General features: G+C 42.1%; 2 protein-coding genes and 1 long non-coding RNA gene across 5 annotated transcripts; 2 read left to right on the plus strand and 1 right to left on the minus strand.

Annotated features, from left to right (window-relative positions):
* The first annotated feature begins 1 nt into the window (after position 1).
* Positions 2-9077, plus strand: LOC106579943 (uncharacterized). Of its 2 annotated transcripts, XR_014381821.1 has the most exons (6): positions 2-76; positions 574-636; positions 958-1087; positions 1641-1769; positions 6323-7271; positions 8377-9077. It is a non-coding gene; the product is annotated as an uncharacterized LOC106579943 (long non-coding RNA). The 2 variants fall into 2 exon arrangements; XR_001322773.3 differs by lacking the exon at positions 8377-9077 and having other exon boundaries at positions 12-76; positions 6323-7882.
* Positions 8233-26906, minus strand: LOC145862393 (uncharacterized). 2 transcript variants are annotated; one of them, XR_014381820.1, is made up of 3 exons: positions 9489-10010; positions 9059-9215; positions 8233-8334 (listed from the first exon to the last, which is right to left on the minus strand). XR_014381820.1 is itself a non-coding variant. In XM_082966271.1 (3 exons), exons 1-3 carry the CDS (start codon positions 26713-26715, stop codon positions 8238-8240), a joined length of 423 nt encoding a protein of 140 aa, XP_082822397.1. In that variant the 5' UTR covers positions 26716-26906; the 3' UTR covers positions 8233-8237. The 2 variants fall into 2 exon arrangements, 1 of the variants encoding a protein (XP_082822397.1); XM_082966271.1 differs by lacking the exon at positions 9489-10010 and adding an exon at positions 26547-26906.
* On the plus strand, positions 11627-15147 carry LOC106579941 (phospholipase A2, minor isoenzyme). The gene is made up of 4 exons (XM_014160365.3): positions 11627-11888; positions 12064-12205; positions 14554-14681; positions 14855-15147. Exons 1-4 carry the CDS (start codon positions 11771-11773, stop codon positions 14977-14979), a joined length of 513 nt encoding a protein of 170 aa, XP_014015840.1. The 5' UTR covers positions 11627-11770; the 3' UTR covers positions 14980-15147.
* Positions 26907-27242: the final 336 nt, after the last annotated feature.

Below are 27242 nucleotides of genomic sequence, written 5' to 3' on the forward strand. Positions count from 1 at the left end.
GCAGCATTATTTTTTAGAGTCAAACCAATCAGTGCGCAGAATTTTATTCCGCACAACATGAACATGGAGCCAACCGGTATGTAGCTTGCTAGCTAGCTACAGTAATTTCACCTTTGCATACATTTAGCTATATCAATTTCTTACGTTTATTAGCGATTGTAAGTACACTAATAAATATTAACGTAAAAACGTAATTGTAAAATGAATGGTAAACTAAGGCTGAAACTACTCAGTAGATTAGCTATAACTAACTACGTTTGCTGCAAGGTAACGTTAACTAGCCATGGGCGAACCTAGGAGACTGTTTTGCGTTTTGAATACTTGCTGAGCTATACGGTAGCTCTTGCCCATTCTTCATGAATGTTTTATCTAGCTAACTAGAACATACAGCTAACTAGCTAGTTATGTATGATATGCCAGGACTGTCACAGCCTGACAAGCTTAGTATCAAGCCCTTAATTGGTTTATCAATGTGTCACTGCTGGACTGGAACAACATGTTCAAACATCTCAAAGACCAGGAATAATAAGAAACCTTGATTTACTGGTGACCAAGGACGTGTTTTAATTGCAGAGAACATAAGCCCCGAGGAGCAGGAGATGATTCAGCTGGCAGAGGATGCACAGAGGAGTGCTGGTATGTAGATGGTTCTACACAATAAATTATCTAGATTAAAATTTTTTTTTAAAAAGGCAGCCTATCTCCTGTTTCTGTAGCATGAGGCTGCTTGATGTACAAGTACACCTCCTGGACAGGATGTTAGTCTGTTGCAGGGCCTTGAATACCTAAAACATATGGCGTGTCGTCCCTACTATCTTGTCCATTATTTCCAGATAATGTAGATGGTCTGTGTTTATCCCTTAAGAATACTATAGGTTACTGTAGGCTACATACCAGAAAAGCATGGATTAAACACTTTTTGTGTGGATTTAAACGCTTTTACTTCTCTTTTGAAAGCATTCAAGTGATGGGGATTCTGGACATTACGGGTTAAAGAAGGACGTACAGCATCAGTTTGAAGGAGATTAAGAAGCGTACTGATGGGCCAGAGAGAATGTCAGCCACAGCCCTCTGCAACTACCTGAGGGTATGTTGTTATTATTACTTTTGGTGCTCATATCCATGTCTATGTTCAATGACAGTTTTGTCTTTTTAATTGATATTTAAAATGTATACCACCCCTTTTGGGGGGGGGGGAGGTCAATGTGAATTCAATGTGAATTCAACGTGAACCCTAACAAAACATTTCACCATGTCATTGGATTTAGGTTAAAAGTTGAGTGGGGAAAAAAATACCAAATGCCCTGACGTTGATGGCTTTTTGCAAATCCAGTTCGGTTTCCATGTTGATTCAACCAGTTTTTACCCAGTGATACTTTGTCCCATATGCCTGCTTTTACAATGTTTTTCATTGTTGCCAACAGATTTCCCCATTATGTGGTGTTGTGATATCCCTCTTGTCCTGATGTGCATTGTCTCAGCCTATTTTGGCTGTTATCTGCCCTTACCAATGTTTGTACCATTTTTGTGTTGTTGCCATAGGTCTCCCTTCATATACTGCCTAGGCTCACGGGGTACGGCCAGTGGCAAGCCCTTTAGCACTGTATTTTGTAATACATTTAATTTCATTGTCTACACAGAAAGGGACTACTTAAAATGGTCCACCACATTAGGTCCAAGGAGGAAGTGATGCAGGAGTGGTCCATGATGACACACCGTCGGACCAGAGCTTTTACAAAGGCTGTTCACTTATATGGCAGCATTCCTTGGTAGGTACTTACCTGAACAATACATTATAAAACTCATAAAGATGTTCTTATACCACAGCGTTAGAATGCCAGTTAGTGTATTTGGAAAGTATTCAGACCCCTTGACTTTTTCCACATTTTGTTACGTTACAGCCTTATTCAAAAATGTATTAAATCGTTTAAAACCCCATAATGACCTAGCAAAAAACAGGTTTAGAAATGTTTGCAAATGTATAAAAAAAACGGATCACATTTACATAGGTATTCAGACCCTTTACTCAGTACTTTGTTGTAGCACCTTTGGCAGCCTCGAGTCTTCTTGGGAATGACGCTACAAGCTTGACAACTGTATTTAGGGAGTTTCTCCCATTCTTCTCTGCAGATCCTCTCAAGCTCTGTCAGGTTGGATCGGGAGTGTTTCTGAACAGCTATTTTGAGGTTTCTCCAGAGATCGTGTTCAAATCCGGGCTCTGGCTGGGCTTCTTGGACATTCAGAGACTTGTCCCGAAGCCACTCCTGCGTTGTCTTGGCTGTGTGCTTAGGGTCATTGTCCTGTTGGAAGGTGAACCTTCGCCCCAGTCTGAGGTCCTGGGCAGGTTTTCATCAAGGATCTCTCTACTTTTCGCCGTTCAACTTTGCCTCGATCTTTGCCCGTCCCTGATACTGAAAAAATATCCCCACAGCATGATGCTGCCACAACCATGCTTCACCGTAGGGATGGTGCAAGGTTTTCTTCAGACATGACACTTGGCATTCAGGCCAAACAGTTCAATCTTGGTTTCATCAGATCAGGGAATCTTGTTTCTCATGGTCTGAGAGTCTTTAGGTGCCTTTTGGCAAATTCCAAGCAGACTGTCGTGTGCCTTTTACTGATGGGTGGCTTCCGTCTGGCCACTACCATAAAGGCCTGATTGGTGGAGTGCTGCAGAGATGGAAGAACCTTCCAGAAGGACAACCATCTCTACAGAGGAAATCTAGAGCTCTGTCCATGACCATCAGGTTCTTGGTCACCTCCCTTCTCCCCCGATTGCTCAGTTTGGCCGGGCGGCCATCTCTAGAGTCTTGGTGGTTCCAAACTTCTTCCCTTTAAGAATGATGGAGGTCACTGTGTTCTTGAACCTTCAATGCTGCAGAAATGTTTTGGTACCCTTCCCCAGATCTGTGCATCCACGCAATCCTGTCTCGGAGCTCTACTGACAATTCCTTTGTCCTCATGGCTTGGTTTTTGCTCTGACATGCCCTGTCAACTGTGGGACCTTTTTATATAGACAGGTGTGTGCCTTTCCAAATCATGTCCAATCAATTGAATTTACCACAGATGGACTCCAATCAAGTTGTAGAAACATCAAGGATGATCGATGGAAACAGGAAGCACCTGAGCTCAATTTCGAGTCTCATAGCAAAGGGTCTGAATACTTATGTAAATAAGGTATTTCTTTTGAATACATTTGCAAAAATACCAACACCTGTTTTCACTTTGTCATTATGTGCTATTCTGTGTAGATTGCTGAGGAAAGGTTTTTATGTAATCCATTTTAGATTAAGGCTGTAACGTAACTGTGGAAAAAGTCAAGGGGTCTGAATACTTTCCGAAGGCACTGTATATCTGTATGGTTGCTAGCCAAAAGCTAATGTTATTGCCTGTGAGATAATGGGAGACATTACTGGTATTGTGTTTGTACAGTTGAAGTCGGAAGTTTACATACACTTTAGCCAAATACATTTAAACTCAGTTTCACAATTCTTGACATTTAATCCTAGTAAAAATTCCTTGTCTTAGGTCAGTTAGGATCAGCACTTTATTTTAAGAATGTGAAATGTCAGAATAATATTAGAGAGAATGATTTATTTCAGCTTTTATTTCTTTCATCACATTCCCAGTGGGTCAGAAGTTTACATACACTCAATTAGTATTTGGTAGCATTGCCTTTAAATTGTTTAAATTGGGTCAAATGTTTCGAGTAGCCTTCCACAAGCTTCCCACAATAAATTGGGTTAATTTTGGCCCATTCCTCCTGACAGAGCTGGTGTAACTGAGTCAGGTTTGTAGGCCTCCTTGCCCGCACACACTTTTTCAGTTCTGCCCACACATTTTCTATGGGATTGAGGTCAGGGCTTTGATGGCCACTCCAATACCTTGAGTTTGTTGTCCTTAAGCCATTTTGCGACAACTTTGGAAGTATGCTTGGGGTCATTGTCCATTTGGAAGACCCATTTGCGACCAAGCTTTAACTTCCTGACTGATGTCTTGAGATGTTGCTTCAATATATCCACATAATTTTCCTTTCCTCATGATACCATCTATTTTGTGAAGTGCACCAGTCCCTCCTGCAGAAAAGCACCCCCACAACATGATACTGCCACCCCCGTGCTTCACGGTTGGGATGGTGTTCTTCAGCTTGCAAACCTCCCCCTTTTTCCTCCAAACATAAGAGCTACTTAATGTTAGATCCCTCACTTCCAAGGCAGTTATAGTCAATGATCACTGATCACTGATCATAATCTTGATGTGATTGGCGTGACTGACACATGGAATAAGCCTGATGAATTTACTGTGTTAAATGAGGCCTCACCTCCTGGTTACACTAGTGACCATATCCCCCACGCATCCCGCAAAGGCAGAGGTGTTGCTAACATTTACGATAGCAAATTTCAATTTACAAAAAAACCCAGACGTTTTTGTCTTTTGAGCTTCTAGTCATGAAATCTATGCAGCCTACTCAATCACTTTTTATAGCTACTGTTTACAGGCCTACTGGGCTATATACAGCGTTCCTCATTGAGTTCCCTTAATTCCTATCGGACCTTGTAGTCATAGCAGATAATATTCTAATTTTTGGTGACTTTAATATTCACATGGAAAAGTCCACAGACTCACTCCAAAAGGCTTTCGGAGCCATCATCGACTCAGTGAGTTTTGTCCAACATGTCTCTGGACCTACTCATTGCCACAGTCATACTCTGGACCTAATTTTGTCTAGGTCTACACGGACAAGTTCTGTCCTGGTTTAGATCTTATCTGTCGGAAAGATATCAGTTTGTCTCTGTGAATGGTTTGTCCTCTGACAAATCAACTGTAAATTTCGGTGTTCCTCAAGGTTCCGTTTTAGGACCACTATTGTTTTCACGATATATTTTACCTCTTGGGGATATCATTCGAAAACATAATGTTAACTTTCACTGCTATGCGGATGACACACAGCTGTACATTTCAATGAAACATGGTGAAGCCCCAAAATTGCCCTCGCTAGAAGCCTGTGTTTCAGACATAAGGAAGTGGATGGCTGCAAACGTTCTACTTTTAAACTCGGACAAAACAGAGATGCTTGTTCTAGGTCCCAAGAAAAAAAGAGATCTTCTGTTGAATCTGACAATTAATCTTGATGGTCGTACAGTTGTCTCAAATAAAACTGTGAAGGACCTCTGCGTTACTCTGGACCCTGATCTCTCTTTTGATGAACATAACAAGACTGTTTCAAGGACAGCTTTTTCCATTTACTTAACATTCCAAAAATCAAAAATGTTCTGTCCGAAAATGATGCAGACAAATTAATCCATGCTTTTGTTACTTCTAGGTTAGACTACTGCAATGCTCTACTTTCTGGCTACCCGGATAAAGCACTAAATAAACTTCAGTTAGTGCTAAATACGGCTGCTAGAATCCTGATCATATTACTCCAGTGCTAGCCTCCCTACACTGGCTTCCTGTTAAGGCAAGGGCTGATTTCAAGGTTTTACTGCTAACCTACAAAGCATTACATGGGCTTGCTCCTACCTATCGTTCCGATTTGGTCCTGCCGTACATACCTACACGTACGCTACGGTCACAAGACGCAAGCCTCCTAATTGTCCCTAGAATTTCTAAGCAAACAGCTGGAGTCAGGGCTTTCTCCTATAGAGCTCCATTTTTATGGAATGGTCTGCCTACCCATGTGAGAGATGCAGACTCGGTCTCAACCTTTAAGTCTTTATTGAAGACTCATCTCTTCAGTGGGTCCTATGATTGAGTGTAGTCTGGCCCAGGAATGTGAAGGTGAACGGAAAGGCACTGGAGCAACGAACCGCCCTTGCTGTCTCTGCCTGGCCGGTTCCCCTCTGTCCACTGGGATTCTCTGCCTCTAACCCTATTACAGGGGCTGAGTCACTGGCTTACTGGTGCTCTTCCATGCCGTTCCTAGGAGGGGTGCGTCACTTGAGTGTATTGAGTCACTGACGTGGTCTTCCTGTTCGGGTTCGTGCCGTGGCGGATATCTTTGTGGGCAAAACTCGGCCTTGTCTCAGGATGGTAAGTTGGTGGTTGAAGATATCCCTCTAGTGGTGTGGGGGCTGTGCTTTGGCAAAGTGGGTGGGGTTATATCCTGCCTGTTTGGCCCTGTCTGGGGGTATCATCGGATGGGGCCACAGTGTCTCTTGACCCCTCCTGTCTCAGCCTCCAGTATTTATGCTGCAGTAGTTTGTGTCGGGGGGCTAGGGTCAGTCTGTTATATCTGGAGTATTTTTCCTGTCTTATCCGGTGTCCTGTGTGAATTTAAGTATGCTCTCTCTCTAATTCTCTCTTTCTTTCTCTCTCTCAGAGGACCTGAGCCCTAGGACCATGCCTCAGGACTACCTGGCATGATGACTCCTTGTTGTCCCCAGTCCACCTGGCCGTGCTGCTGCTCCAGTTTCAACGGTTCTCCCTGCGGCTATGGAACCCTGACCTGTTCACTGTGATTACTATTATTTGACCATGCTGGTCATTTATGAACATTTTAACATCTTGGCCATGTTCTGTTATCTCCACCCAGCACAGCCAGAAGAGGACTGGCCACCCCTCATAGCCTGGTTCCTCTCTAGGTTTCTTCCTAGGTTTTGGCCTTTCTAGGGAGTTTTTCCTAGCCACCGTGCTTCTACACCTGCATTTCTTGCTGTTTGGGGTTTTAGGCTGGGTTTCTGTACAGCACTTTGATATATCAGCTGATGTAAGAAGGGCTATATAAATAAATGTGATTTGATAACTATGGTCATTATGGCCAAACAGTTTTATTTTAGTTTCATCAAACCAGAGGACATTTCCCCAAAAAGTACAATGTTTGTCCCCATGTGCAGTTGCAAACCGCAGTCTGGCTTTTTTATGGCTGTTTTGGAGCAGTGGCTTCTTCCTTGCTGAGCGGCCTTTCAGGTTATGTCGATATAGGACTCGTTTTACTGTGGCTATAGATACTTTTGTACCCGTTTCCTCCAGCATCTTCACAAGGTCCTTTTTGTTGTTCTGGGATTGATTTGCACTTTTCGCACCAAAGTATGTTCATCTCTAGGAGACAGAACGCATTTCCTTCCAGAGCAGTAGGAGGGCTGCGTTGTCCCATGGTGTTTATACTTGCGTACTATTGTTTCTACAGATGAACGTGGTACCTTCATGCGTTTGGAAATTGTTCCAAGGATGAACCAGACCTTTGGAAGTCTACAATTTTTTTTGTGTGGTCTTGGCTGATTTCTTTTGATTTTCCCATGATGTCAAGCAAAGAAGCACTAAGTTTGAAGGTAGGCCTTGAAATACATCCACAGGTACACCTCCAATTGACTGAAATGATGTCCATTAGCCTATCAGAAGCTTCTAAAGCCATGACATTTTCTGGAATTTTCCAAGCTGTTTAAGGCACAGTCAACTTAGTGTATGTAAACTTCTGACCCACTGGAATTGTGATACAGTGAATCTGTCATAAAAATGTTTGGAAAAATGACTTGTCATGCACAAAGTAAATGTCGTAAACATCTTGCCAAACTATAGTTTGTTAACAAGAAATTTGTGGGGTGGTTGAAAAACGGGTTTTAATGACTTCAACTGTATGTAAGTACACACACCAGTCAAAAGTTGACACACCTACTCATTCAAGGGTTTTTCTTTCTTTTGACTTTCCTACCTTGTAGAATAGTAGCAATGACAAACTATGAAATAACACATATGGGATCATGTGGTAACCAAAGAAAGTGTTAAACAAATCAAATGATTTTCTATTGAGATTCTTAGTAGCCACACTTTGCCTTGACAGCTTTGCACACTCTTGGCATTCCCTCAAAGCTTCATGAGGTAGTCACCTGGATTACATTTCAATTAACAGTTAAATAAAATAAACAGGTGTGCCTTAAGTTAATTTGTGGAATTTCTTTCCTTCTTAATGCGCTTGAGCCAATCAGTTGTTGTGACAAGTTAGGGGCGGTATACAGAAGATAGCTCTATTTGGTAAAAGACCGTGTCCATATTAGGGCAAGAACAGCTCAAATAAGCAAAGAGAAACGACAGTCCATTACTTTAAAGACATGAAGGTCAGTCAATACAGAAAATTTCAAGAACTTTGAAAGTTTCTTCAAGTGCAATCGCAAAACCATCAAGCGCTGTGATGAAACTGGCTCATGAGGACCGCCACAGGAAAGGAAGACCCAGAGCCTTTGGTTTATGTCCCAGGCGTTTAAAATAATAATAATAATTAGGAATTATGTGAAGTTGGTTTATTTTTTTTTAATCACATTGACCTCAACCTTTGTATCCCCTTTTACTGGGGTTTCGTTCATATCCATCTGCTTGATGAATTCTGCCATACAAAGCCTGCAAAACAAAAGAACATTACAATGTGATTTTCCACTGCAGGAACCCCATACAGAAACCAGATACCTTCATTACCCCCTGGACCAAAACTAACCCTGACAACCTGCACATCCCTATTTCCTGTGAAGGGAGGCCTTCAAGAGGTGTGTGTGCCTTGTCTGTGAGCAAATGATGACCAATAGACCCATGTTTGCCATGTGCTGTAAGCTATGCCAGTGCTGCTTCACTGATAACATGACATTCTCAGGGTACAGGAGAAAGGATGTATTTCTTTCAGTGACTATATAAACATCACACATTATGGCATGGGTTTGTACCAGACTGTTGAGCAGAAGAAGCACACAGTGCATAACATAAGATTAGTCATAGAATGTTTGATTAAAGCTTGGTATGTCAGAATTTAACATCTTTCTTGGAGTTATTTTCATCAGATATTTTTCAGGCATTTGTGGGTGAATATGAATAATAAGGGAGATTTGAAACCGACCAATAACCAACAGAGGCACACATTGGATCACGACAGTTATTGATTTCAAGATAAGCACATGCTAGTACAGTACTAACAGAAAGCAGGGAGGTGGGCCACTGCGGGGGGAGAGAAGGACGGGTAAATGGCATGGCAAGTTTAAGGGGGAAATAAGAGCGATTTCTCCAATCTACAAGATGCAGATGACGAGAACATCCTAAAAGTTACTGTTGCAAAATACAAGTTTTGACTGCATACCTGTCCAGTGCATTCACAGGTGTGCCCAAGCTGCCCTTCCCACAGTAGCAGCCAATGTCAGCATAGTCCAGCACAGGCCAGCTGTCAGGCTTGGCACAGACAATCATCGTCCTGAACTTCCATAGTGCCCATGGGATGGGTTCATGCACCGCCTGCACTAAGAGACACACGAGGGGCCACATACAGAGCGTTCAAATATCCACATGACCATTCTGATATAGAAAAACAAACAATTTTGAGACATATTGGTCACATACTAGTATTGCTTTTCTAACTCTAATGAATAAGTTACATTTAACAGTATAGCAGCATGGTTGAAATGGGGAGGTGACCCAAGGTCTCATTCTAGAAAACTGACTTGTGGCATAATGTAAATGCATTTTACATAACCGGCTGTACTGAGGTGCTGTGTAGGTACTGGGTCAAATACCTTGCGGTGCACATTGACTTAACTAAAATTATATTTCCTCAGGAGAACTGGACATGAATTACAAGAAAACACTGTCATTATACTTTACACTGCTCTGTTACTGAAATGCATCAAAGCCCTGTCTCAATATACAGTATACCTAATAATACTCAGACTGGCAGACAGAAGGCTAACAGCAGCAGTGTGAGAAGCCCTTATTTTGGTGTTGAAGAGAATCAATGACCTAGCACACAAATCATTTATATAGACTCATGGCCTTGAGGGGCGGGCTTTGGATGATTACCAGAGAGTGCCGGATGCAAAGTACACAATTGTTCACAAGTTACTGCACAAACAGACACTCTATCATAAACACTTACCTACCTGTGTATAGTGATAAAGGTGCATTGAATCACATTTCAATACTGGTTACATGTTTTATTTAACAGGTCTAAGTCGCATTTTTATCACAATCTATTTTTCAAGCGACAGGATTATATGCATAGAGACAGGAGACTCAGTAAGTCATTGTACAAGGCTTGACTGGAGTCATGAACTGGAAATGTGTGGGAATTTAAGCATGTGTTTTGTCATTTACACAGCTGTCTGCTGGAATACAGTGTTCTTTGGAAGAAAGTTAGGGGAAAGTCTAAATTTACCTTCCAGAATATTAGTAATTTATTTGATACAGTAAAATGCTATTTTAACCCTAACAATGACTGCTTTAAGAAAGCAATATTACACTAGAGCAGGGCTCGCCAACCCTGTTCCTGGAGAGCTACCATCCTGTAGGTTTTCACTCCAACTCTGTTCCTGGAGAGCTACCATCCTGTAGGTTTTCACTCCAACCCTGTTCCTGGAGAGCTACCATCCTGTAGATTGTCACTCCAACCCTGTTCCTGGAGAGCTACCATCCTGTAGGTTGTCACTCCAAACCTGTTCCTGGAGAGCTACCATCCTGTAGGTTTTCACTCCAACCCTAATCTAGCACACCTGATTCTAATAATTAGCTGAACCAGGTTAATTAATCTCCAGGAACAGGGTTGGAAACACCTACACTAGAGTATATTACACTATACATCCTTTGTCCTGATCTGATCCACATTCTGATTGTGCCCACATACACTATAGCTGTTATATCTACACATGATAGTAAAACATGTCTCTTATCCATCCACATTGTGACCAGATATCCTGGTCCTTCCCTGTATGTAAGTTATTTGACAGATATTATTTTAAAGACACATATTGATGCCATAAGTCAATGGCATTACCTGCCAACGATTTTAGAGGGCAGGTGGAGATTATTTAAATGGTTTAAAACTTTCACTGTTCCGATCAGTCTATATCTGTAAGGTTGCATCTACACCAGTGTTTCCCAACACCAGTCCTCGATTAACCCAACAGCACACATTTTTGCTGTAGCCCCAGACAAACTCAACGGTTACAATTTTTTGTATTTATTAGAGATCCCATCCTCACTACTCTTCCTGGGGTCTAAACACATTAAGGCACTTACACAAAACAAAAGATAACAGTACATCATATAAGAATACACCACTATATAGCTACAAACAAAATGTATGATACCACCATACAACAATATTACAATGTACGTGTGTGTCCTTTCACAGTCCCCGCTGTTCCATAAGGTGTACTTTTATGGTTTAAAAAAAATCTGTTTCTACTGCTTGCATCAGTTACCTGATGTGGAATATAGTTCCACGTAGTCACGGCTCTATTTAGTACTGTGCTCCTCCCACAATCTGCTCTGGATTTGGGAAGTGTGAAGAGACCTCTGGTGGCATGTCTTGTGGGCTAGATGATTAGATGACAAGTTGAATCCGATGTGCTTGTCCGGGGCTACATCTAAAATGTGTACTGTTGGGGCTACTCGAGGACTGGAGTTAGGAAACACTGGTCTACACAGGCACTAATTGGTTTTTTGACCAATCGGCTTGGAAAAAGATCTGATGTGAAAAGATTGATGTGATTGGTCAAAATACCAATTAGTGGAAAAATGTCAGAATCGGGTTGCGTGTGTAAACGCAGCCTAAGCTATCCAGACACAATGCATATCTGACTACTTCCAGAGGTGGTCAGGAAGATCACAATGCGCCTTCTAATCATCTACACCTGTCTATAAATATGGGCACAATCGGAATGTGGATGTGATCAGGACAAAGGACTGATGTTAGAACCAGGTATAAATGGGGCTATTGATAGCAGCAATCCTTGGTAAACCAGTTTAGCACCTGAGGAAAGTATTTGAACCCTGAAATGTCATTCAGATTCCTGGCTGAATGACACAACCCCTCATCTTATCACTTGTTCTCTTTAGCCTCCCTTCATCCAATATCAGAGGTAAAGTTGGTGTTTCCTCTGTCATGCATCCAACCGCCCTCCTGTTGCTGCTGACCGGTAAGACTGTCTCGTTCTAATTATGATTAGAAGATTGTTGCCCCCTTGAACCAATGTGGAATAGGCATTGAATTGACGTCTGTGCCCAGTGGGCTGTAACTCTGTTATATGGAACCTCAATGTCAGGAATATGTGCAGTAGTGTGACTGATAGCTTCATCTCTTTCTTCTGCCAGCCTACGTGGCTCATGGTTCACTGCTGCAATTTGCCAAAATGATGAAGTGCACCCAGCCTGATGTCAACCCCTTCATGTATAATAACTACGGCTGTTGGTGTGGCTTGGGGGGGACTGGAAATCCAAAGGATAAGCTGGATGGGTAACTGAATTTCATTCAACCTATGTTGGACATCATGACCAGGTTTTTTTGTGTGTGTATATTAGGACTGTGGTGGTCACAAGTTTGTCAGCCAGTGATTGTCAAGCAAATAATTGTCGGTCTCACAGTAATTGACCGTTAATTAACAAACACATTTAGCGTCTCCTGGCTTCCACACATAGCATACAAGCCCCTGATGCAGACCTTTGGAACATCTACATGCTTAATTTAGAGTTATTAATGTAACTTAATTTGTTCTACAAATGTTTGGCTATGTTTTGATTTTTAATTCAAGCCGCATGATCCGCCTTTAATGATTTAAGAGAAGTTGCTTGAAAGGCATGCGTTCTGCTATGTTGTTTTTTTACGCAGGCTGTAGACTCTACATAAGTCACATTTTTCACAATTTGACAAGAATTTGATAATGCCTAGAATTTCACGGTGAAATCCCCTTTGTGGCTGTAATGCACCTTTAAAAAATCCAGGCCTTTTGTGGCCGTTGAGTCCTCCTCCCTGAGTGCTGCACGGCTCATCACGTGATCGGGTCTTTCATACAGGCTATAAGTGAAGACGCACATCGGGGATGCAACTGCGTGCGTCCTTACAAATTCTGAGGTGCATATTGGAAGAACTGTCCACATTTACTCAACAAGATGAGTAGGCCTAACGAACAGAAAAAGCACTGGCCTATGTCAGTCTACTATCCCCCATAGTACAAAAGTCAACCTATTCTGTGTGAGAAATAAATATTCCAAACAGTCTGGGCCAGTTTTATTGGGGGGGGGAAAAAGAATTCTCCCCAATCTGTGGTATCCAATTGGAAGTTAGTCTTGTGTCATTGCTGCAACTCCCGTATGGACTCAGGAGAGGCGACGGTCGAGAGCCGTGTATCCTCTGAAACACAACCCAACCAAGCTGCACTGCTTCTTGACACAATGCCCACTTAACCCAGAAGCCAGACGCACCAATGTGTCGGAGGAAACGCAGTACACCTGGCGACTGTCAGCGAGCACTGCACCTGGCCCTCCACAGGAGTCGCTAGTGCGCGATGGGACAAGGACATCCCTGTCGGCCAAACCCTCCCTTAACTAATTGTGTGCCGCCCCATGGGTCTCCTGTCGCGGCCGGCTGCGACAGAGCTTGGACTCGAACCCAGAATCTCTAGTGGCACTGCGATGCAGTGCCTTAGACCATTGCACCCCTCGGGATTGGGACAGTTGTGGGATGCGATAGATCCCAAATTAATACAACCACTACCATCAACAACTTTTTTTTTTACGCAGTGTGGCTGACCCAACAGATCAGAACGTTTAGCTTAAAATATTGATCAACTATTAGGCTTTTTCTTCACATTATAAGTGCAGCAATATAGACATGGTAGTAGGCTATAAGCGTGACTGTTCCATTAGCGGAAAACACCATTATCAAAAGTGACCGCAAATGCAATTCTGCATGTAATGCTTTTATTATAAAGGTGCATTTTTATGGTGAAAATGATCTTCCCTAAACTTGAACCTCACGCCTTGATTATGTATGCCAGTTAGGCTCTACACCCCCTTGTAAAGTGAATTAACTTAAAATTAAGCACATTATTTGGCCACTTTAGTTGTGATACAAATCTTATTAAAACATAGCCTAGCCTATATATGACGTGTGCGACTGATTTTGAAAAAAGGCATAGTTTCTTATGCTGGGCATCATTCACAAGTGATAGGGTAATATTGTCACGCATCAGACTATTCTTGATTTAATATACACTTCTTTTTTTATATATCCTGTCTTTACATATACTAAATATGTGAAAATTAATTTAGAATGGATAGTTATCATGCACCTGTATTGAAATGGGGGCAGCGGGAAAAAATTCATGTAATCTATGCACTTAAATAGCAAATGGAGGATGCTTTTCCCTGTGGTTTATTTTCATGCCAGCCAGGTAGGCTATACTCCTTCTGTGAAGATAAGCAATTATCTCAATATTAGGACAGTTGAAAAATAAATATAGTACTCCTCTTTTTAGTAGAGGCCATTACTCTGTTCTCTCGTGTAATTGCATAGCCTATTGAAATGTTGCACAACATGAGCTCATTAAGTATTTGATTAGATTTTCGAATACATTTGCTTTGATGTCAGAGTGATTAGTGGGACAATGGTGCTGAGTATCAGGCAGTTAGCAAGTTTGGTAGGCTACTAATGACCATCAGCAGCATCAGAGCTTGGAGAAGTGTAATTACATGACTAAACGGTCACGTGGAATTTTACTGCCTTCATGACTCATAGCGGTAATATGGTCACCACAACAGCCCTGTGTATATCTCAAACTCTTTACTTTTTCCTCTTTAACTCAGGTGTTGTGAGGTCCACGACCACTGCTATCAAGCGAGCAGGCATCTTCCAGATTGCCGTCCCGTCATTGATTACCCTTACATCAATCTGTACAGATTCTCTTGCACTAATGGGCAGGTCTCCTGTTCAGGTAACAACTGAACTCTAGAAACAAAATAATTTGTGGACATTTGCAATAAACAATACAATCTGTCCAAGCTTTATGAAATTGTCAGATGTACTGACGTTTTGTTGTGAAGGTGAGATTTCAGCTTTGTCTGCTACTGTTTATCATGAGTCTAAACCTGTGTCCTTACTCCTCAGCCTCCAGCCACGTGTGCCACGTCTCAGTGTGTGAGTGTGACCGTGTCGCCACTAACTGCTTCGCCCAGTCGACCTACAACCCTGAGAACAAGAACCTGAACCCCAAAGTCCACTGTCTCTCCTGAGCCAAGTCAAATCAGGAAGCAGCACCAACATCTGAAACTAAATATGTATACACAACTGTAGAGTCACAGAATGTTTCACACATGTGTGCCATGTTTGCTGGAATGGAATTTATTTTGCTAACAAAACTGACAACCTGATTAAATTATTGAATGGCACTCTTGAGTATTTGTTTGTTAGTTCTGCATTTTTATTTAAAGCATATGTTGCCTTTTTTGCAACCATTTAAATTGTTGATTTACTTGCACGTTACAGAATGCTAAATTGTAGTTGGTCCCATCATATAAAAAGGCTTATGCTAACTTCACCAGGTGGCAGTGACTATATCCTGGAACAAGTTCTGCATCAGATTGTTGATGTAGTTGGCCGTGTTCTTAACATAGCTCAGTCCACCAGCACATTCTGGTAATTAAAGCAACTATCATGTGTATTTGACTGACTGGTCAAATTGCTCACTGTCAAGTGCCTAGTTGCAGTGGTGTGTGTGTATTCATGGGTGCCAAGATAAACCAGGCTTCCCTAAAAATATTGTCATGACGTGGCCCTCTTTGGGTATAGCGAGTGCCTTCCCCCACTCTTCCCCTTACACCCAGGTTCTGTTATCTCAGGTCGTAAATACCTGGAGGAGACTCTCTCCCTCATGCAGTATAGAGAGGGTTCACAGTAGAACAAAGGAACTTCTTCCTCACAATTTGAGAACTGAACAATATCCATGTTTCGGCGACTGCGTAAACGGTCGTTGGAGGATCCAGCTACGACCGGTCCATGTTGTCTAATGTTTGTGACCTCGAGAGACAATACAGCCACATTACCATAACTCTGTTTATACAAGAGTCTCCCTTATGAGATTTGCATCTTATTGTATAAAGTGAATGAGTAAAGATGACACTTTGAAATTATGTAATGTGATTTTTAAACTTTTTAGTGAAAAAATCCAATTACCTTTAAAGTTTCACTAAGTCATTGGCCCGCCCCCATAAGCAGACATCGATCTGGCGTCATAGGACAGCCTTTCTACTGTTATGAATATATCCCACCTGGAGGAATTCCCTTGAGACCAAGCGTACCTCGATTACCGAGCGGGCTAAGATTTGAGTAGAGACCATGCATTCCTTGGTTGCTGAATTCTTAACCATACCACGTGGTTAAATTCAGACTATCGATACCGACAGAATAAGAGAATCTTCGATACTAATTACTAGTCTGCAGCTAGGAATTATGTACCATTGAATACGAAGACCGACAACTGCCTAATTCTATAAGAACATTTCTGAATGTTACTCTGAAGTATCCATTCTAACCAAAGACTCCAGGGATGCAGAAAGAATCTCGGATGAACTTTCCAACAGAAAAGGACGATTCCAACAGATCACGACGACACACTGAGCGTAAATATATATACTGATTGCAATTATTCCCGGCGTGAGCGTTCATGTGCAAAGAATTAGCATTTCAATTATTCTAATTATCAACTGTGTAGTGTCTTTTGCCTTTCGTGCCCTTCTCAGTCCCTTTGTCTACCAAGCTGCCATACTGGTTTAGCCCACTAGGGCACATCTATCATTTCCTTGTAACCATACCTACTGTTTGTTATGCATTTCTGTGATTATTTAGTTAGAAAATAAATGATTAAGACAATTGATGTATGGATGATTCATAGCAAAGACTGGGTTCGTGCAGATAACCAACAATTTACGACGTTTGGAATGAGACTAACGTGAGGTAAAGAATAATTCATTAATTAGAAGACTAATTGATCAGATATTAAAATATCTGAAAAGTTATATTAGGAAAATTATAACTTTGTAATCTGAATATTTTCCTTGGTGCCCCGACTTCCTAGTTAATTACATTTACATGATTAGTTTAATCACATAATAATAATTACAGAGAATTGATTTGATAAAATAGCAGTCTTCACTTTAATGATGCTAAAGACACGACAAAATGTACCAAGAAAAAATACATATTTTGTCTCTGTTTCATAATTTATTAAAGTAGAAAATAATACCCAATCAGCGTTGCGCTCAACTGTGAGTGGTCCTGGCACACAAAAAACAAATTGTCAAGGGAAGCCGATTTGACTTTACATCAAAAGCAAACTTCATTGCCAGAAACTACTTGAATTTTTTCAACCTCTTTGTGTCGTTGTCCTCTGGTGGCTGGCTAGCTAGCTAAAATTGTCCCGATCTTAAATTAGCCATACATTGTGCCCATGGCCTGAGAGGATGGAAGTTTAATATGTAGCTAGATGTAGTAGGCTAATGTTAACTAGCTGGCTCATCATTGCCCATGGGCTTCTGAGCGCAGTGGTCTAAGGCACTGCCTCTCAGTGCTAGAGGCGACACTACAGACACCCTGGTTCGAATCCAGGCTGTATCACAACCTGCCATGATTGGGAGTCCCATAGGGCGGTGCACGATTGGCTCAGAGTCGTCTTGGTTTGGCCGTGATTGTAAATAAACATTTAACTGACATGCCTAGTTAAATAAAGGTTTTTAAAAAAAAGTTAGGTTAGCAAGCAAGCATTTTAGCCAGGTAGCCTAGGACAACAAAAACTAGATTAAGCATAGGTGATGTTGGAATTAGTGGAGGCAGCTTCTGTTTTCTTTGCGATTTACGGTAACTCTCTGGTTCTAAATAGTTGTTTATTAATCCGAAAATGTCATAAACATTAACTTGCTTGACCATGCTGTAGGTCATGTAACTGTTGGATACATGGTATACTTTGTGGACTTCACCGGACAGAGGATGCTCTCTGGTTTTGTGATGAAACAAAGGTGTGGTTGAATTTATTCTGCCACTGTGTCTTGTCTCGGCCTTAGGTCTATATATCATGGTGGCAAGGCATATGAATTAACGAGTTATAAAGCAAACAACACAATTATCACAACACAGATTGAAATATGGCTTTTTTCTGTCTTGGCTTCCCCAGTGATTTTACACACGCACCGCTATTGCTGATACGTTTTTTGGCTAATGTGTGCCTTGCCAAACTGCTAAATATAGCCGATCAGCAATAATATTAGCTATTTTCTTATTCATCGTTTCACCGTCAGCCCATCCAACAGCTCCAGATCGAACTAAGTACGTTACAGAACGCAATAAGCCGTAGCATCAGGTTGTAAACTGGAAGTAATGAGCCTCCACATTAGAGGTCGACCGATTTAATTAGGGCCGATTTCAAGTTTTCATAACAATCGGTAATCAGCATTTTTGGACGCCGATTATGGCCAATGACATTGCAATCCATGAGGAGACCACCTGTTACCAGTGTTGCCAACTTAGCGACTTTGTCGCTATATTTAGCAAGTATTCAGACCCCTCGAGCGACACATTTTCAAAAAAATGACTAGTGACAAATCTAGCGACTTTTTCAGGTGTTATTGGAGACTTTTGGAGACTGACGTGAAAGCACGTATTGTTCTTACTCTTCTCAATGAGCAGCGGGTGCTGCCGTGGGCCCCACCCCCGTCCTAAAGCACTCACAGGTGGCCCAGTCCTCGTGCAGCAGTCCCTCCCAGCTGCAGTCAGAGCAGGAGATGTTCACCCCTCCGCGTCCAGACTGCAAATGAATCGCGCATGCGGAAGCCGCCGCTGGCTGATCCCGCCCTGTCTTACATTAAAAAAAAACAATTAATCTGAATTAGGGCCAGACTAGTTACCATAGTTTTTTCTTTTGTCTCTTTTTGGTCCATTTAGATTGTTAATGTAGATTGTATACAAAAAAAATGTATGGTTAAAAATGTTCATGTTTTACTGTGACTTGTTGTAGGCTCCTAAGGTTAAGACCATAAGGTTAAAAACCAAACCAAATTAAGAAAACTAAACTCAGAAACAAAAAAACAAAAAATAAAATATAAAATAAAATATAAAATAAAAAACTAAGTAACTCTGCCAGAGTGTCTCTTTTGGGTCACTTTTGCCAGTCCCAAGCCCGGATAAAGGAGGAGGGTTGAAATTGTGACATTAAAAAAAACAAGCATCGACAGAAGAAAGTTCATTTGTAGTTCTAAACATATTTAGGGTGTTTTTTACTCACTTTTTGTCTCTCCCAAGACGTTATTCCTCTCCTACAGCGTCCATCACAATTACATGCACATGGCCAATTATGCAAATTGGCGATGACGTCATTTAGCGACTTTTAGGACAGCCAATAGCTAGTTTCCTTACTGAGGAGTTGGCAACACTGCCTGTTACGTGAGTGCAGCATCAAAAGGACCTGGTGGCATTAAATTGATCTTATAAAAAATAATTAATCTTAACATAATCACTAGTTAACTACACATGGTTGATGATATTACTAGTTTAACTAGCTTGTCCTGCGTTGCATATAATCAATGCGGTGCCTGTTAATTTATCATCGAATCACAGCCCACTTCAACTTCGCCAAGTGGAAAAATCCTACATTTAATTTCAGATTAAGAGTGGTTGGATTAAATGCGGAAGACCATATTTTGGTTGAATGCATTCAGTTGTGCAACTGTGTCGGTTTTCCCTTTCATGCCCAAATATATCATACTTTGATTAAAACAAAGACTTATTGACTTAAATCATTGTGCAAGATCACGGGTAAACTCTGGGCATCGTCTTTCAGCTGAAAAATTTGGATTTTCACTGGTGTGGGCATTTCAGGCAGAAACAAATGGAGGGTGGATGAGTGGGTGTATAACGTGAACGTCCAGCAACCCAACAGGATGCGTGTTGAAATCTCATCATGGACAACTTACATTTTTTTGCTAATTAGCTACTTGGGTAATGATGTTGTGCAATTACCCATGATGCTGCACAACGATGTAAGTCAATACGTTTAAAAAAAAAATCAAAGTATGATATATTTGGGCTTGAAAGGGAACTGCCCGCGTCGTGCCAATGTTGTGTCTTTTCCAATGAAATTATGTGTAAATCATTTTTAGCCTACATTTCGTTTCAGGGATGGGTTTTATTTGAACGTTACCACCCACCAGCATGGAATTGTTTATTAATTAGAAATGCCTGCCAAGTTTGTGAGTCGCGACTGAGCTGAGAAATATAATAGATCATCTTTGGCAAGAGCAAAGATGGTGGAAAAATTATGTCTCACTCAGGCAGTTTACCATTGAGAAAAATGGTCAGTTCCGGTTAGTTTAACTGGGTGGGTGTAGAGGAGGACCTGTTGTCCTGTATATTCTTAGCGTTTTCTTAGCACTGTTCTCTCCCAAGTGCTTGTAAGGGCACAGACGACAGACAGGTAGGATTCCAGTTGAGGTAGTTTAATGACGCTGATTCACATAAAGCAGGAACGGCACAGCACAGTGTATGGCTTGACAATTGTGTTAACCAAGAGTGTGTGTGGTTCTGAAAAGGGGGAAATTAAAAACAATGGTAAATGGCAGGTATACATTTAATACAACCTCCAATTACATAAGCTGTAAATAATATGCCTACAATAGCTTATGTGCTGCACAGGACAATACAACCTAACAACATGGCCATGAATTCATTAATGAATGATCAGAAGAGTGCAACTACACAGCACTACTGAGCAGCATCATAATCCTCACACAACTGCATGAACTTGAATGTACAGTTGAAGTCGGAAGTTTACATACACTCAGGTTGGAGTCATTAAAACTGGTTTTTCAACTACTCCACAAATTTCTTGTTAAACTATAGTTTTGTTAAGTCGGTTAGGACATCTACTTTGTGCATGAAACAAGTAATTTTTGATCCTATGGCTGAGCACTGGTTGAGATAGTGCTCAGGGTTGTTGCAATAAGGACACTATGGCTTTGCCTTTCTTCTTGCCGGCAGCCAAACTGTTGAATGCTGAGGCAGCGGCTCCACACTCCGGGTTGTCTTTAGCTCCGTGAAGGATGGATGTTCCATGTTTCCTGTGTGCGCTCTTCTGACTTCTGCCCAAGCCTGTCCTTATGCCCTTTGCTTGATGACTGGCCATCGTAGCATGCCCACTAAGGACTGGACCTGTTGTGCGAACTTATCGAAGGCAGCTGTATCTCCACAGTGGACATTGGGAGAGTCCATGACACTGTCTATCTTCTTCAGGGTGACATGGTATGGCTGTCCAAACTTCTCATTTAGGGCTGCCATGATGTCTGAGTAAGGCATGGGAGAGTTGAGGTATGAATCTACCACTAGGCAGGCTTCTTCTAGCTTTAAGTGATCCACTAGTATCCGATACTTGAAGAGCTCATTCCCGTCAGCTGGCAGGAGGTTCCCAAGTGCGATCTTAAGGCAAGCAAACTCACTTGGGTCTCGGCTGTTGAAGTTAGGGATGGTTGGCCTAGGCCCTCTGTAGGTCTGCGCTGCTGCGGCGGTGAAGCCTCTAGGGGGCTGCGGATGGTGTTGAGGGTCTGGCCTAGGTATCCATGGAACCTGATCTGATCGGTGACCTGGTGGGTTGCCTTTGGCTGGCAGCTCTTCGTGGCTCATAGGCTGCTGCATCAGGGTGAGCTCTAGGAGGAAAAGACTGCCGGGTCACTGCACCAACGTAGTGCTGTGAAGGTGCGGCACTGGCCTGGTGAGGAGGTTCGCAATAGTCCTCATCAGGGTGATAACGTAGCTCTCTGGGACACGGCGAAGGTGTAGCCTCTCTTGGAGGGTGGCCTGGAGTCTTGACTACTGATGCAGGTCTGCTCTGCTTTGAGCTCACTCATCATTTTATCCAGGAGGTCTACTACTTGTTCTTTCTCTGGCTGCTATGATTCTTCCACTGTACACCATTCCGGTGAATCAGGCCACTCACCATCATCGCATTCCTCTTCATCGTTATCGTACTCCTCACTGTACTCCTCGCTTAACTCTTCCTCTAACTCTGGTGGGGGAATGAGGTGGACTGGGAGAACTGACTCAATTCGTACAGCGGGGCCAGACTGTTGTTGAGTAGACCTTTGTGGGGGTGTAGCTGGCTGCAGTCAGGTCAAGGGGTGGCTGGAGACTGCAGACCTTATCCACAAGCTTCCTCATTTCCTGTTTAACTCCATCAAACGTGCTAAACATATCAAGAATCTTGTGGACTAGTTTCATGGGCTTAGTAGCCTCAAATGCATAGAACTTGCGTACGAATTGGTACATCGAAACAACATCCCTGCCACAGACAACTGGTCAAGAAATGTAAAGGTAAGTGATATTGAACAGAGAGCTCTGAATATAGGCACATTTAATATATACAATATACCACACCCCCATTCCATGAATTCAACTTTGACCTACCAGCACCATCACCCATTTACCCCAAGGCAGCTCAACCTACCCTGTCCCTATGCCCAACATAACTGGAGTAAGATGTGCCAAGAGACCACTTTTTGGGGAAAAGCTTTGTTTTCAATACTGTTATGTTTTCAATTCAGATTATTTCCAGGGATACACAACATCTTGAAATATATTTAGATATCTTTGTTAGAAATAATACTACATTTCCCTTGACGTAGTGAAGTTTTTGATAGACTACAATAATCACGTTTTTGATAGCCTACAATAATCACGTTTTTGATAGCCTAAATAAATAAATATGGAAATGATGTGCAAGCACTAGCGGTTCTGGGGGGGGGTGGGCAGTGCCCCTGTGACAACAATTTTGGACCCCCTCGTGGCCCCCCAAATGGGGAGTATGAAATAATTTTTACATAACTAATTTTTGCTATCGTTCTTTTTTTACATCCGTTATTAGACAGTGGCAACGATGATGATTATGAACATGGTCTTTTGCCTGCTAATGCCTGCAATGCAGTGAAGAAAACGATATGACAACAATAACGTCTAATGTAACTGGCCCCTCTAACAGTACAACTGGCCCCAGCTGGGCCCCCCCAGTTGAAATGGTCTAGAACCGCCACTGTGTGCAAGTGGGGTTTACACTGATAAAACATTCTTGGTACTTATCAACCAAGTTTTAAAAATACTAATATCATGTGTCTGTCTACAGATACGACACCTGAGGAAGATAACCTACGGTGTCTCAGCTCACCCATTGCAGTTTGACTTATTCCTCTGATTCATTCACACGGCTATCCAGTTTCACTGTCTCACAACTGGGCCACGCCACAGTATACTCTGGGAAACCAGTCATAGCTATCCGCAGAGGCTCCAAACAATTTACACACTAAGACAAACACAGACGGGTGTGAACAGCAGTCTTAGCAGGAGCTGCAGCTCAAGGTTTTGACAATCAGAGATGGGAAAACACATTTTTGCATTGATTCAGTTTCTTGTACACTGCACAATGTTGAATCCTTTACATTCTTTACTGAAATTACTTAAAATATGAATGTGTGGAATGAAATAAGAGCAAAGCAATGATCATCATAAGGTTCTATTTTTCTCATCTTCACCATCGTCAACATTGTCATCAACACCCCCATCGTATCATCAACATAATCAGTGATGTTGAAACCATCATTAAGGTTCCACCTGAGTGACAGACCAGGGGAACGTCTCCTCTATTTTTAGCCTTTTAATGTTGATTCGATTACATATCAGAATACAGGATCCCTCAGACCTGCCAGATTGCAATGGGTGTGAATGATAAGTGGGAATGGTGGGGGAGTAAGGAAGGTAGTCAGCCAAAATAACATCTCACCCATCAGTGCCAGGTTGAACCCAACCTGTGAAAAATCACTGGTGGCTTGCAGAGGCCTTCACGGTGTATGAATAAATGTGTGTGTCTGTCCAAGAGAAAGCAAGAGAGATTAAAATCCAGAGCCTTATAGGTCAAGCAGGTAGAATGTAAAAATCGAACAATAACAGGAGAAAACCACATTTAAAGTCCATTAGGTTTATACATGCTCTCAGTGCATCAACTATTTGCATCAACTATATAGTTGTGAATTTACTAGTTGTCCTATTAACAACCCTACATACAGGTAACTGACAAAATAATGGACATTTAGTAAATTAGGGATATTCACTGAGTGTACAAAACATTAAGAACACCTGCTCTTTCCATGACCAGGTGAATCCAGCTGAAAGCTATGATCCCTTATCGATGTCATCTGTTAAATCCACTTCAATCAGCGTAGATGAAGGGGTGGAGACAGGCTAAAGAAGGATTTTTAAGCCTTGAGACATCGATTGTGTACTATTCAGAGAGTGAATGGGCAAGAAAAGTGCCTTTTAACAGGGTATGGTAGTAGTGGGTTTTTCACGCTTTACTGTTTAATTTGTTTATAAAGAATGGTCCATCACCCAAAGGACATCCAGCCAACGGCAGGCCAGTGGTTGAAAACGGGTCATTGATGAAGGAGGACAAAGGAAGCTGACATAAATTGTGGAGAGCAACAGTCGGGATACAGATAGTCAATTGACAGTCCAGAAAAACATTGGTGCCCAAAGACATAAGAAGTCACACCTCATTGTACCGTGACACGTATGGGGTATGGCAGCCGACGACCTTACAGAGTTCCACTTCTTTCAGCAAAAAAACAAGAAACAGCAGTTGCAGTGGACTAAGGAATGAAAACACTGGACACTGGAGAACTGGAAAAACATTGCCTGGTCTGATGAATCCCGGTCCCTGCTGTTTCACGCTGATGGGAGGACTAGGGTAGGGAGAAAATCACTTGGGTACATACATTCATAATGCTGCGTGTCAACATTGCAGGCATGTAGTGATGGTGTGGGGTGTGTTTTCATGGCACACATTGGGCCCCTTGATAAAAGTGTAGCAATGTTTGAATGCCACAGGATATCTGATTATCATTGCCAATAAGGTACGTTCCTTCATGGCAGCAGTGTTTTCATCTACGATTATATATTTTTTTCAGCAGGATCATGCCACAAGGCTAGGATTTTCCAGGAAAGGTTCCATAAACATGACAGTCAATTCGGCTTACTGCAGTGGCCTGCCCAGTCACTAGATCTCAATCCAATTGGAACGAGCTAATCGGCGTAGAGATCCTCTACTAGCCAACTTGACACAACTGTTGGAAGCATTGGTGTCAACATGGGCCAGCATCCCTGTGGATTGTCTTGACACCTTGTAGAGTCCATGCCCTGACGAATTGAGGCTGTTCTGAGGGCAAAAGGGGGTGCAAGTCAATATTAGGACAGTGTTCTTAATGTTTTGTACACTCAGTGTGTCTATATACACAGATGTGATCCCTGAGTAAATTAAGCAATTAACATCCCATCATGCTTAGGGCCATGTATAAAAATGCTGGGCAGGTATGGTGGCAAAATTGCAAGATTGTTATAATACTTTTATTGTATCAAATTGTTGTTTTATTCAACAGAATAGAGTATTAACTATTGTGTGTGTGTGTTCTACTGAGGATGGGCCTCTGGGAGATAACACTGACAGGAGATTTACCATGTTTTTTGGGTGATAAAACCTAAAGAGCATTCCAGAGCATGAGTTAATGTTTCTGTTCTATACCGTACCAGGGAGAGATGGTTCCAGTTTGGAGTCGGAGGGCCAGACACTGGTCTCTATACAATGAAAACTGTTGACACAGCAGATACTGTCTGCTATGCATTATAGGTATCTTTCATACAAATCTTAACCTTGAGACCCATTCTATATATCTGTTCGTCATGTAGGTTAAAAGGGGTGTATCTTGGCAATAAAAGACATCTGTACTTTTGTCTCGGCGCTCTCAACGAATCATCAGAGACAGTGATTCGTCGACCAGCCATCGCTATTGCAAAGCTCTCACTAATAAAGATTCAGTTTAAGTATAACTCTGACTTGTGTGATAAGTTTGTCTCTCCTCATTTGATAATACAGAAATTAACCACCACACAGGCCATTATTCTGGCCATAATTTTGGCTACCATGGCTATGCCCATATAGGATGACAATACCCCCATCCACAGGGCACGAGTGGTTACTGAATGGTTTGATGAGCATAAACGATGTAAACCATATATGCAATGGCCTTCTCAGTCACCAGATCTCAATCCAATTGAATTGGAGCGGTGCCTGAGACAGCGTTTTCCACCACCATCAACAAAACACCAAATTATCCAATTTCTCTTGGAAGAATGGTGTCGCATCCCTCCAATAGAGTTCCAGACACTTGTAGAATCAATGCCAAGGTAGTAGGTACATTGAAGCTGTTCTGGCTCGTGGTGGCCCAACACCCTATTAAGACACTTTGTGTTGGTGTTTCCTTTATTTTGGCAGTTACCTGTAGATGGTACTGTCTAGATCAGGGTTTCCCAAACTCAGTGAATATTTCGGTTTTTTTCACAACACTACCTGGCTGATTGGAAAATAATCAACTAATCCTCAAGCTTTGCTAATTTGAATCAGCTGTGTAGTGTTAGGGTAAAAAACTAAACGTGGACCGAGTTTGGGAAATGCTGATGTAGATTTACACAATGAACACACAGAAAAAAAGAAGACTGATAATTAGAGGTCTTCGCGTTTCAATAAAGCGAACCTCCACTCGCTGCACTGTTATTTTGCCTGTTCATTGATCCTCCCTTGATAAATATTTCCGCCCCTGCCTTGTCTGTTGTAGCACACTTGTGCCACAAAACTACCATGAAGTGATGTCCAGAGATAAGAGGTTACATATCATTGATCCATACTCATTACTTAATGCCCGAGGCATTTGTTTAGACTCACCAGTACAGAGAAGGTCAGAGCCTTGATGTCGACAGGTGAGGATGGTAAGGTAGATATTGTTCTTCAGAGGGGGGATCTCATGTACCTCCCTGCCCCCCAAGTGGTCAGCACTCTCATCCAGTGGCCGCTTGGTCTTCACCTCCGTTGGCTGGGGCGTTCCTGGAGACATTGAACCAGCTAAACGGGTCACACTGGTCACACAGGTCAGTCAGAGATGGACAAAAATTAGGTATAAGACCCAGGTCAAAAAGTAAGCTAATGTATGGGGAAAGTAACAATCTGGGGAAGAGTGTCTTAAGGCTGCCTTAGGCGTGGGAAGAAGGACGCAGACTGGGGGCTGCAGCCAGAGATGAGAGATGACCTAATTACTTTCAGGGGTGAATACTATCCTTCTTTTGAGAGAGGAGGGCTGCGAGAGGACGGTGAGAGGGAGGAACAGGGAGAGAAGAAAGAAGTGGGATGAGCTGGCTTCATGAAAGTGAAGAGAGAGAGTAGATTAAGACATGAACATAGGGGGGAATTCTGACCCAAGTTAAGGGGATACCTAGTCAGTTGCACAACTGAATGCATTCAACCGAAATGTGTCTTCTGCATTTAACCCAACCCCTCTGAATTAGAGGTGCCTTAATCAACTGTGTTCGGAGAGCAGTTGTTGTTGGTGGTTAACTGCATTGCTCAAGGGACTAATGACCTATT

The sequence above is a fragment of the Salmo salar genome, chromosome 20 (assembly GCF_965601325.2).
Source record: "Salmo salar chromosome 20, fSalSal1, whole genome shotgun sequence".
NCBI classification, from domain to species: domain Eukaryota; kingdom Metazoa; phylum Chordata; class Actinopteri; order Salmoniformes; family Salmonidae; genus Salmo; species Salmo salar.

Bases quoted from the DNA above. Each gene is read 5' to 3' on its own strand.
- LOC106579941 (XM_014160365.3), top strand. From the start codon at position 11,771: ATGACACAACCCCTCATCTTATCACTTGTTCTCTTTAGCCTCCCTTCA. The intron at 11,889-12,063 runs GTAAGACTGTCT...TTCTTCTGCCAG, and splicing joins CCTCCTGTTGCTGCTGACCG to CCTACGTGGCTCATGGTTCA. The intron at 14,682-14,854 runs GTAACAACTGAA...CTTACTCCTCAG, and splicing joins TGGGCAGGTCTCCTGTTCAG to CCTCCAGCCACGTGTGCCAC.
- LOC145862393 (XM_082966271.1), bottom strand. From the start codon at position 26,715: ATGTCTCCAGGAACGCCCCAGCCAACGGAGGTGAAGACCAAGCGGCCA. The intron at 9,216-26,546 runs GTGAGTCTAAAC...TGTGTCTCTTAG, and splicing joins CTCTGACCTTCTCTGTACTG to TGCAGGCGGTGCATGAACCC. The intron at 8,335-9,058 runs GTATGCAGTCAA...TTTGTTTTGCAG, and splicing joins CCTGTGAATGCACTGGACAG to GCTTTGTATGGCAGAATTCA.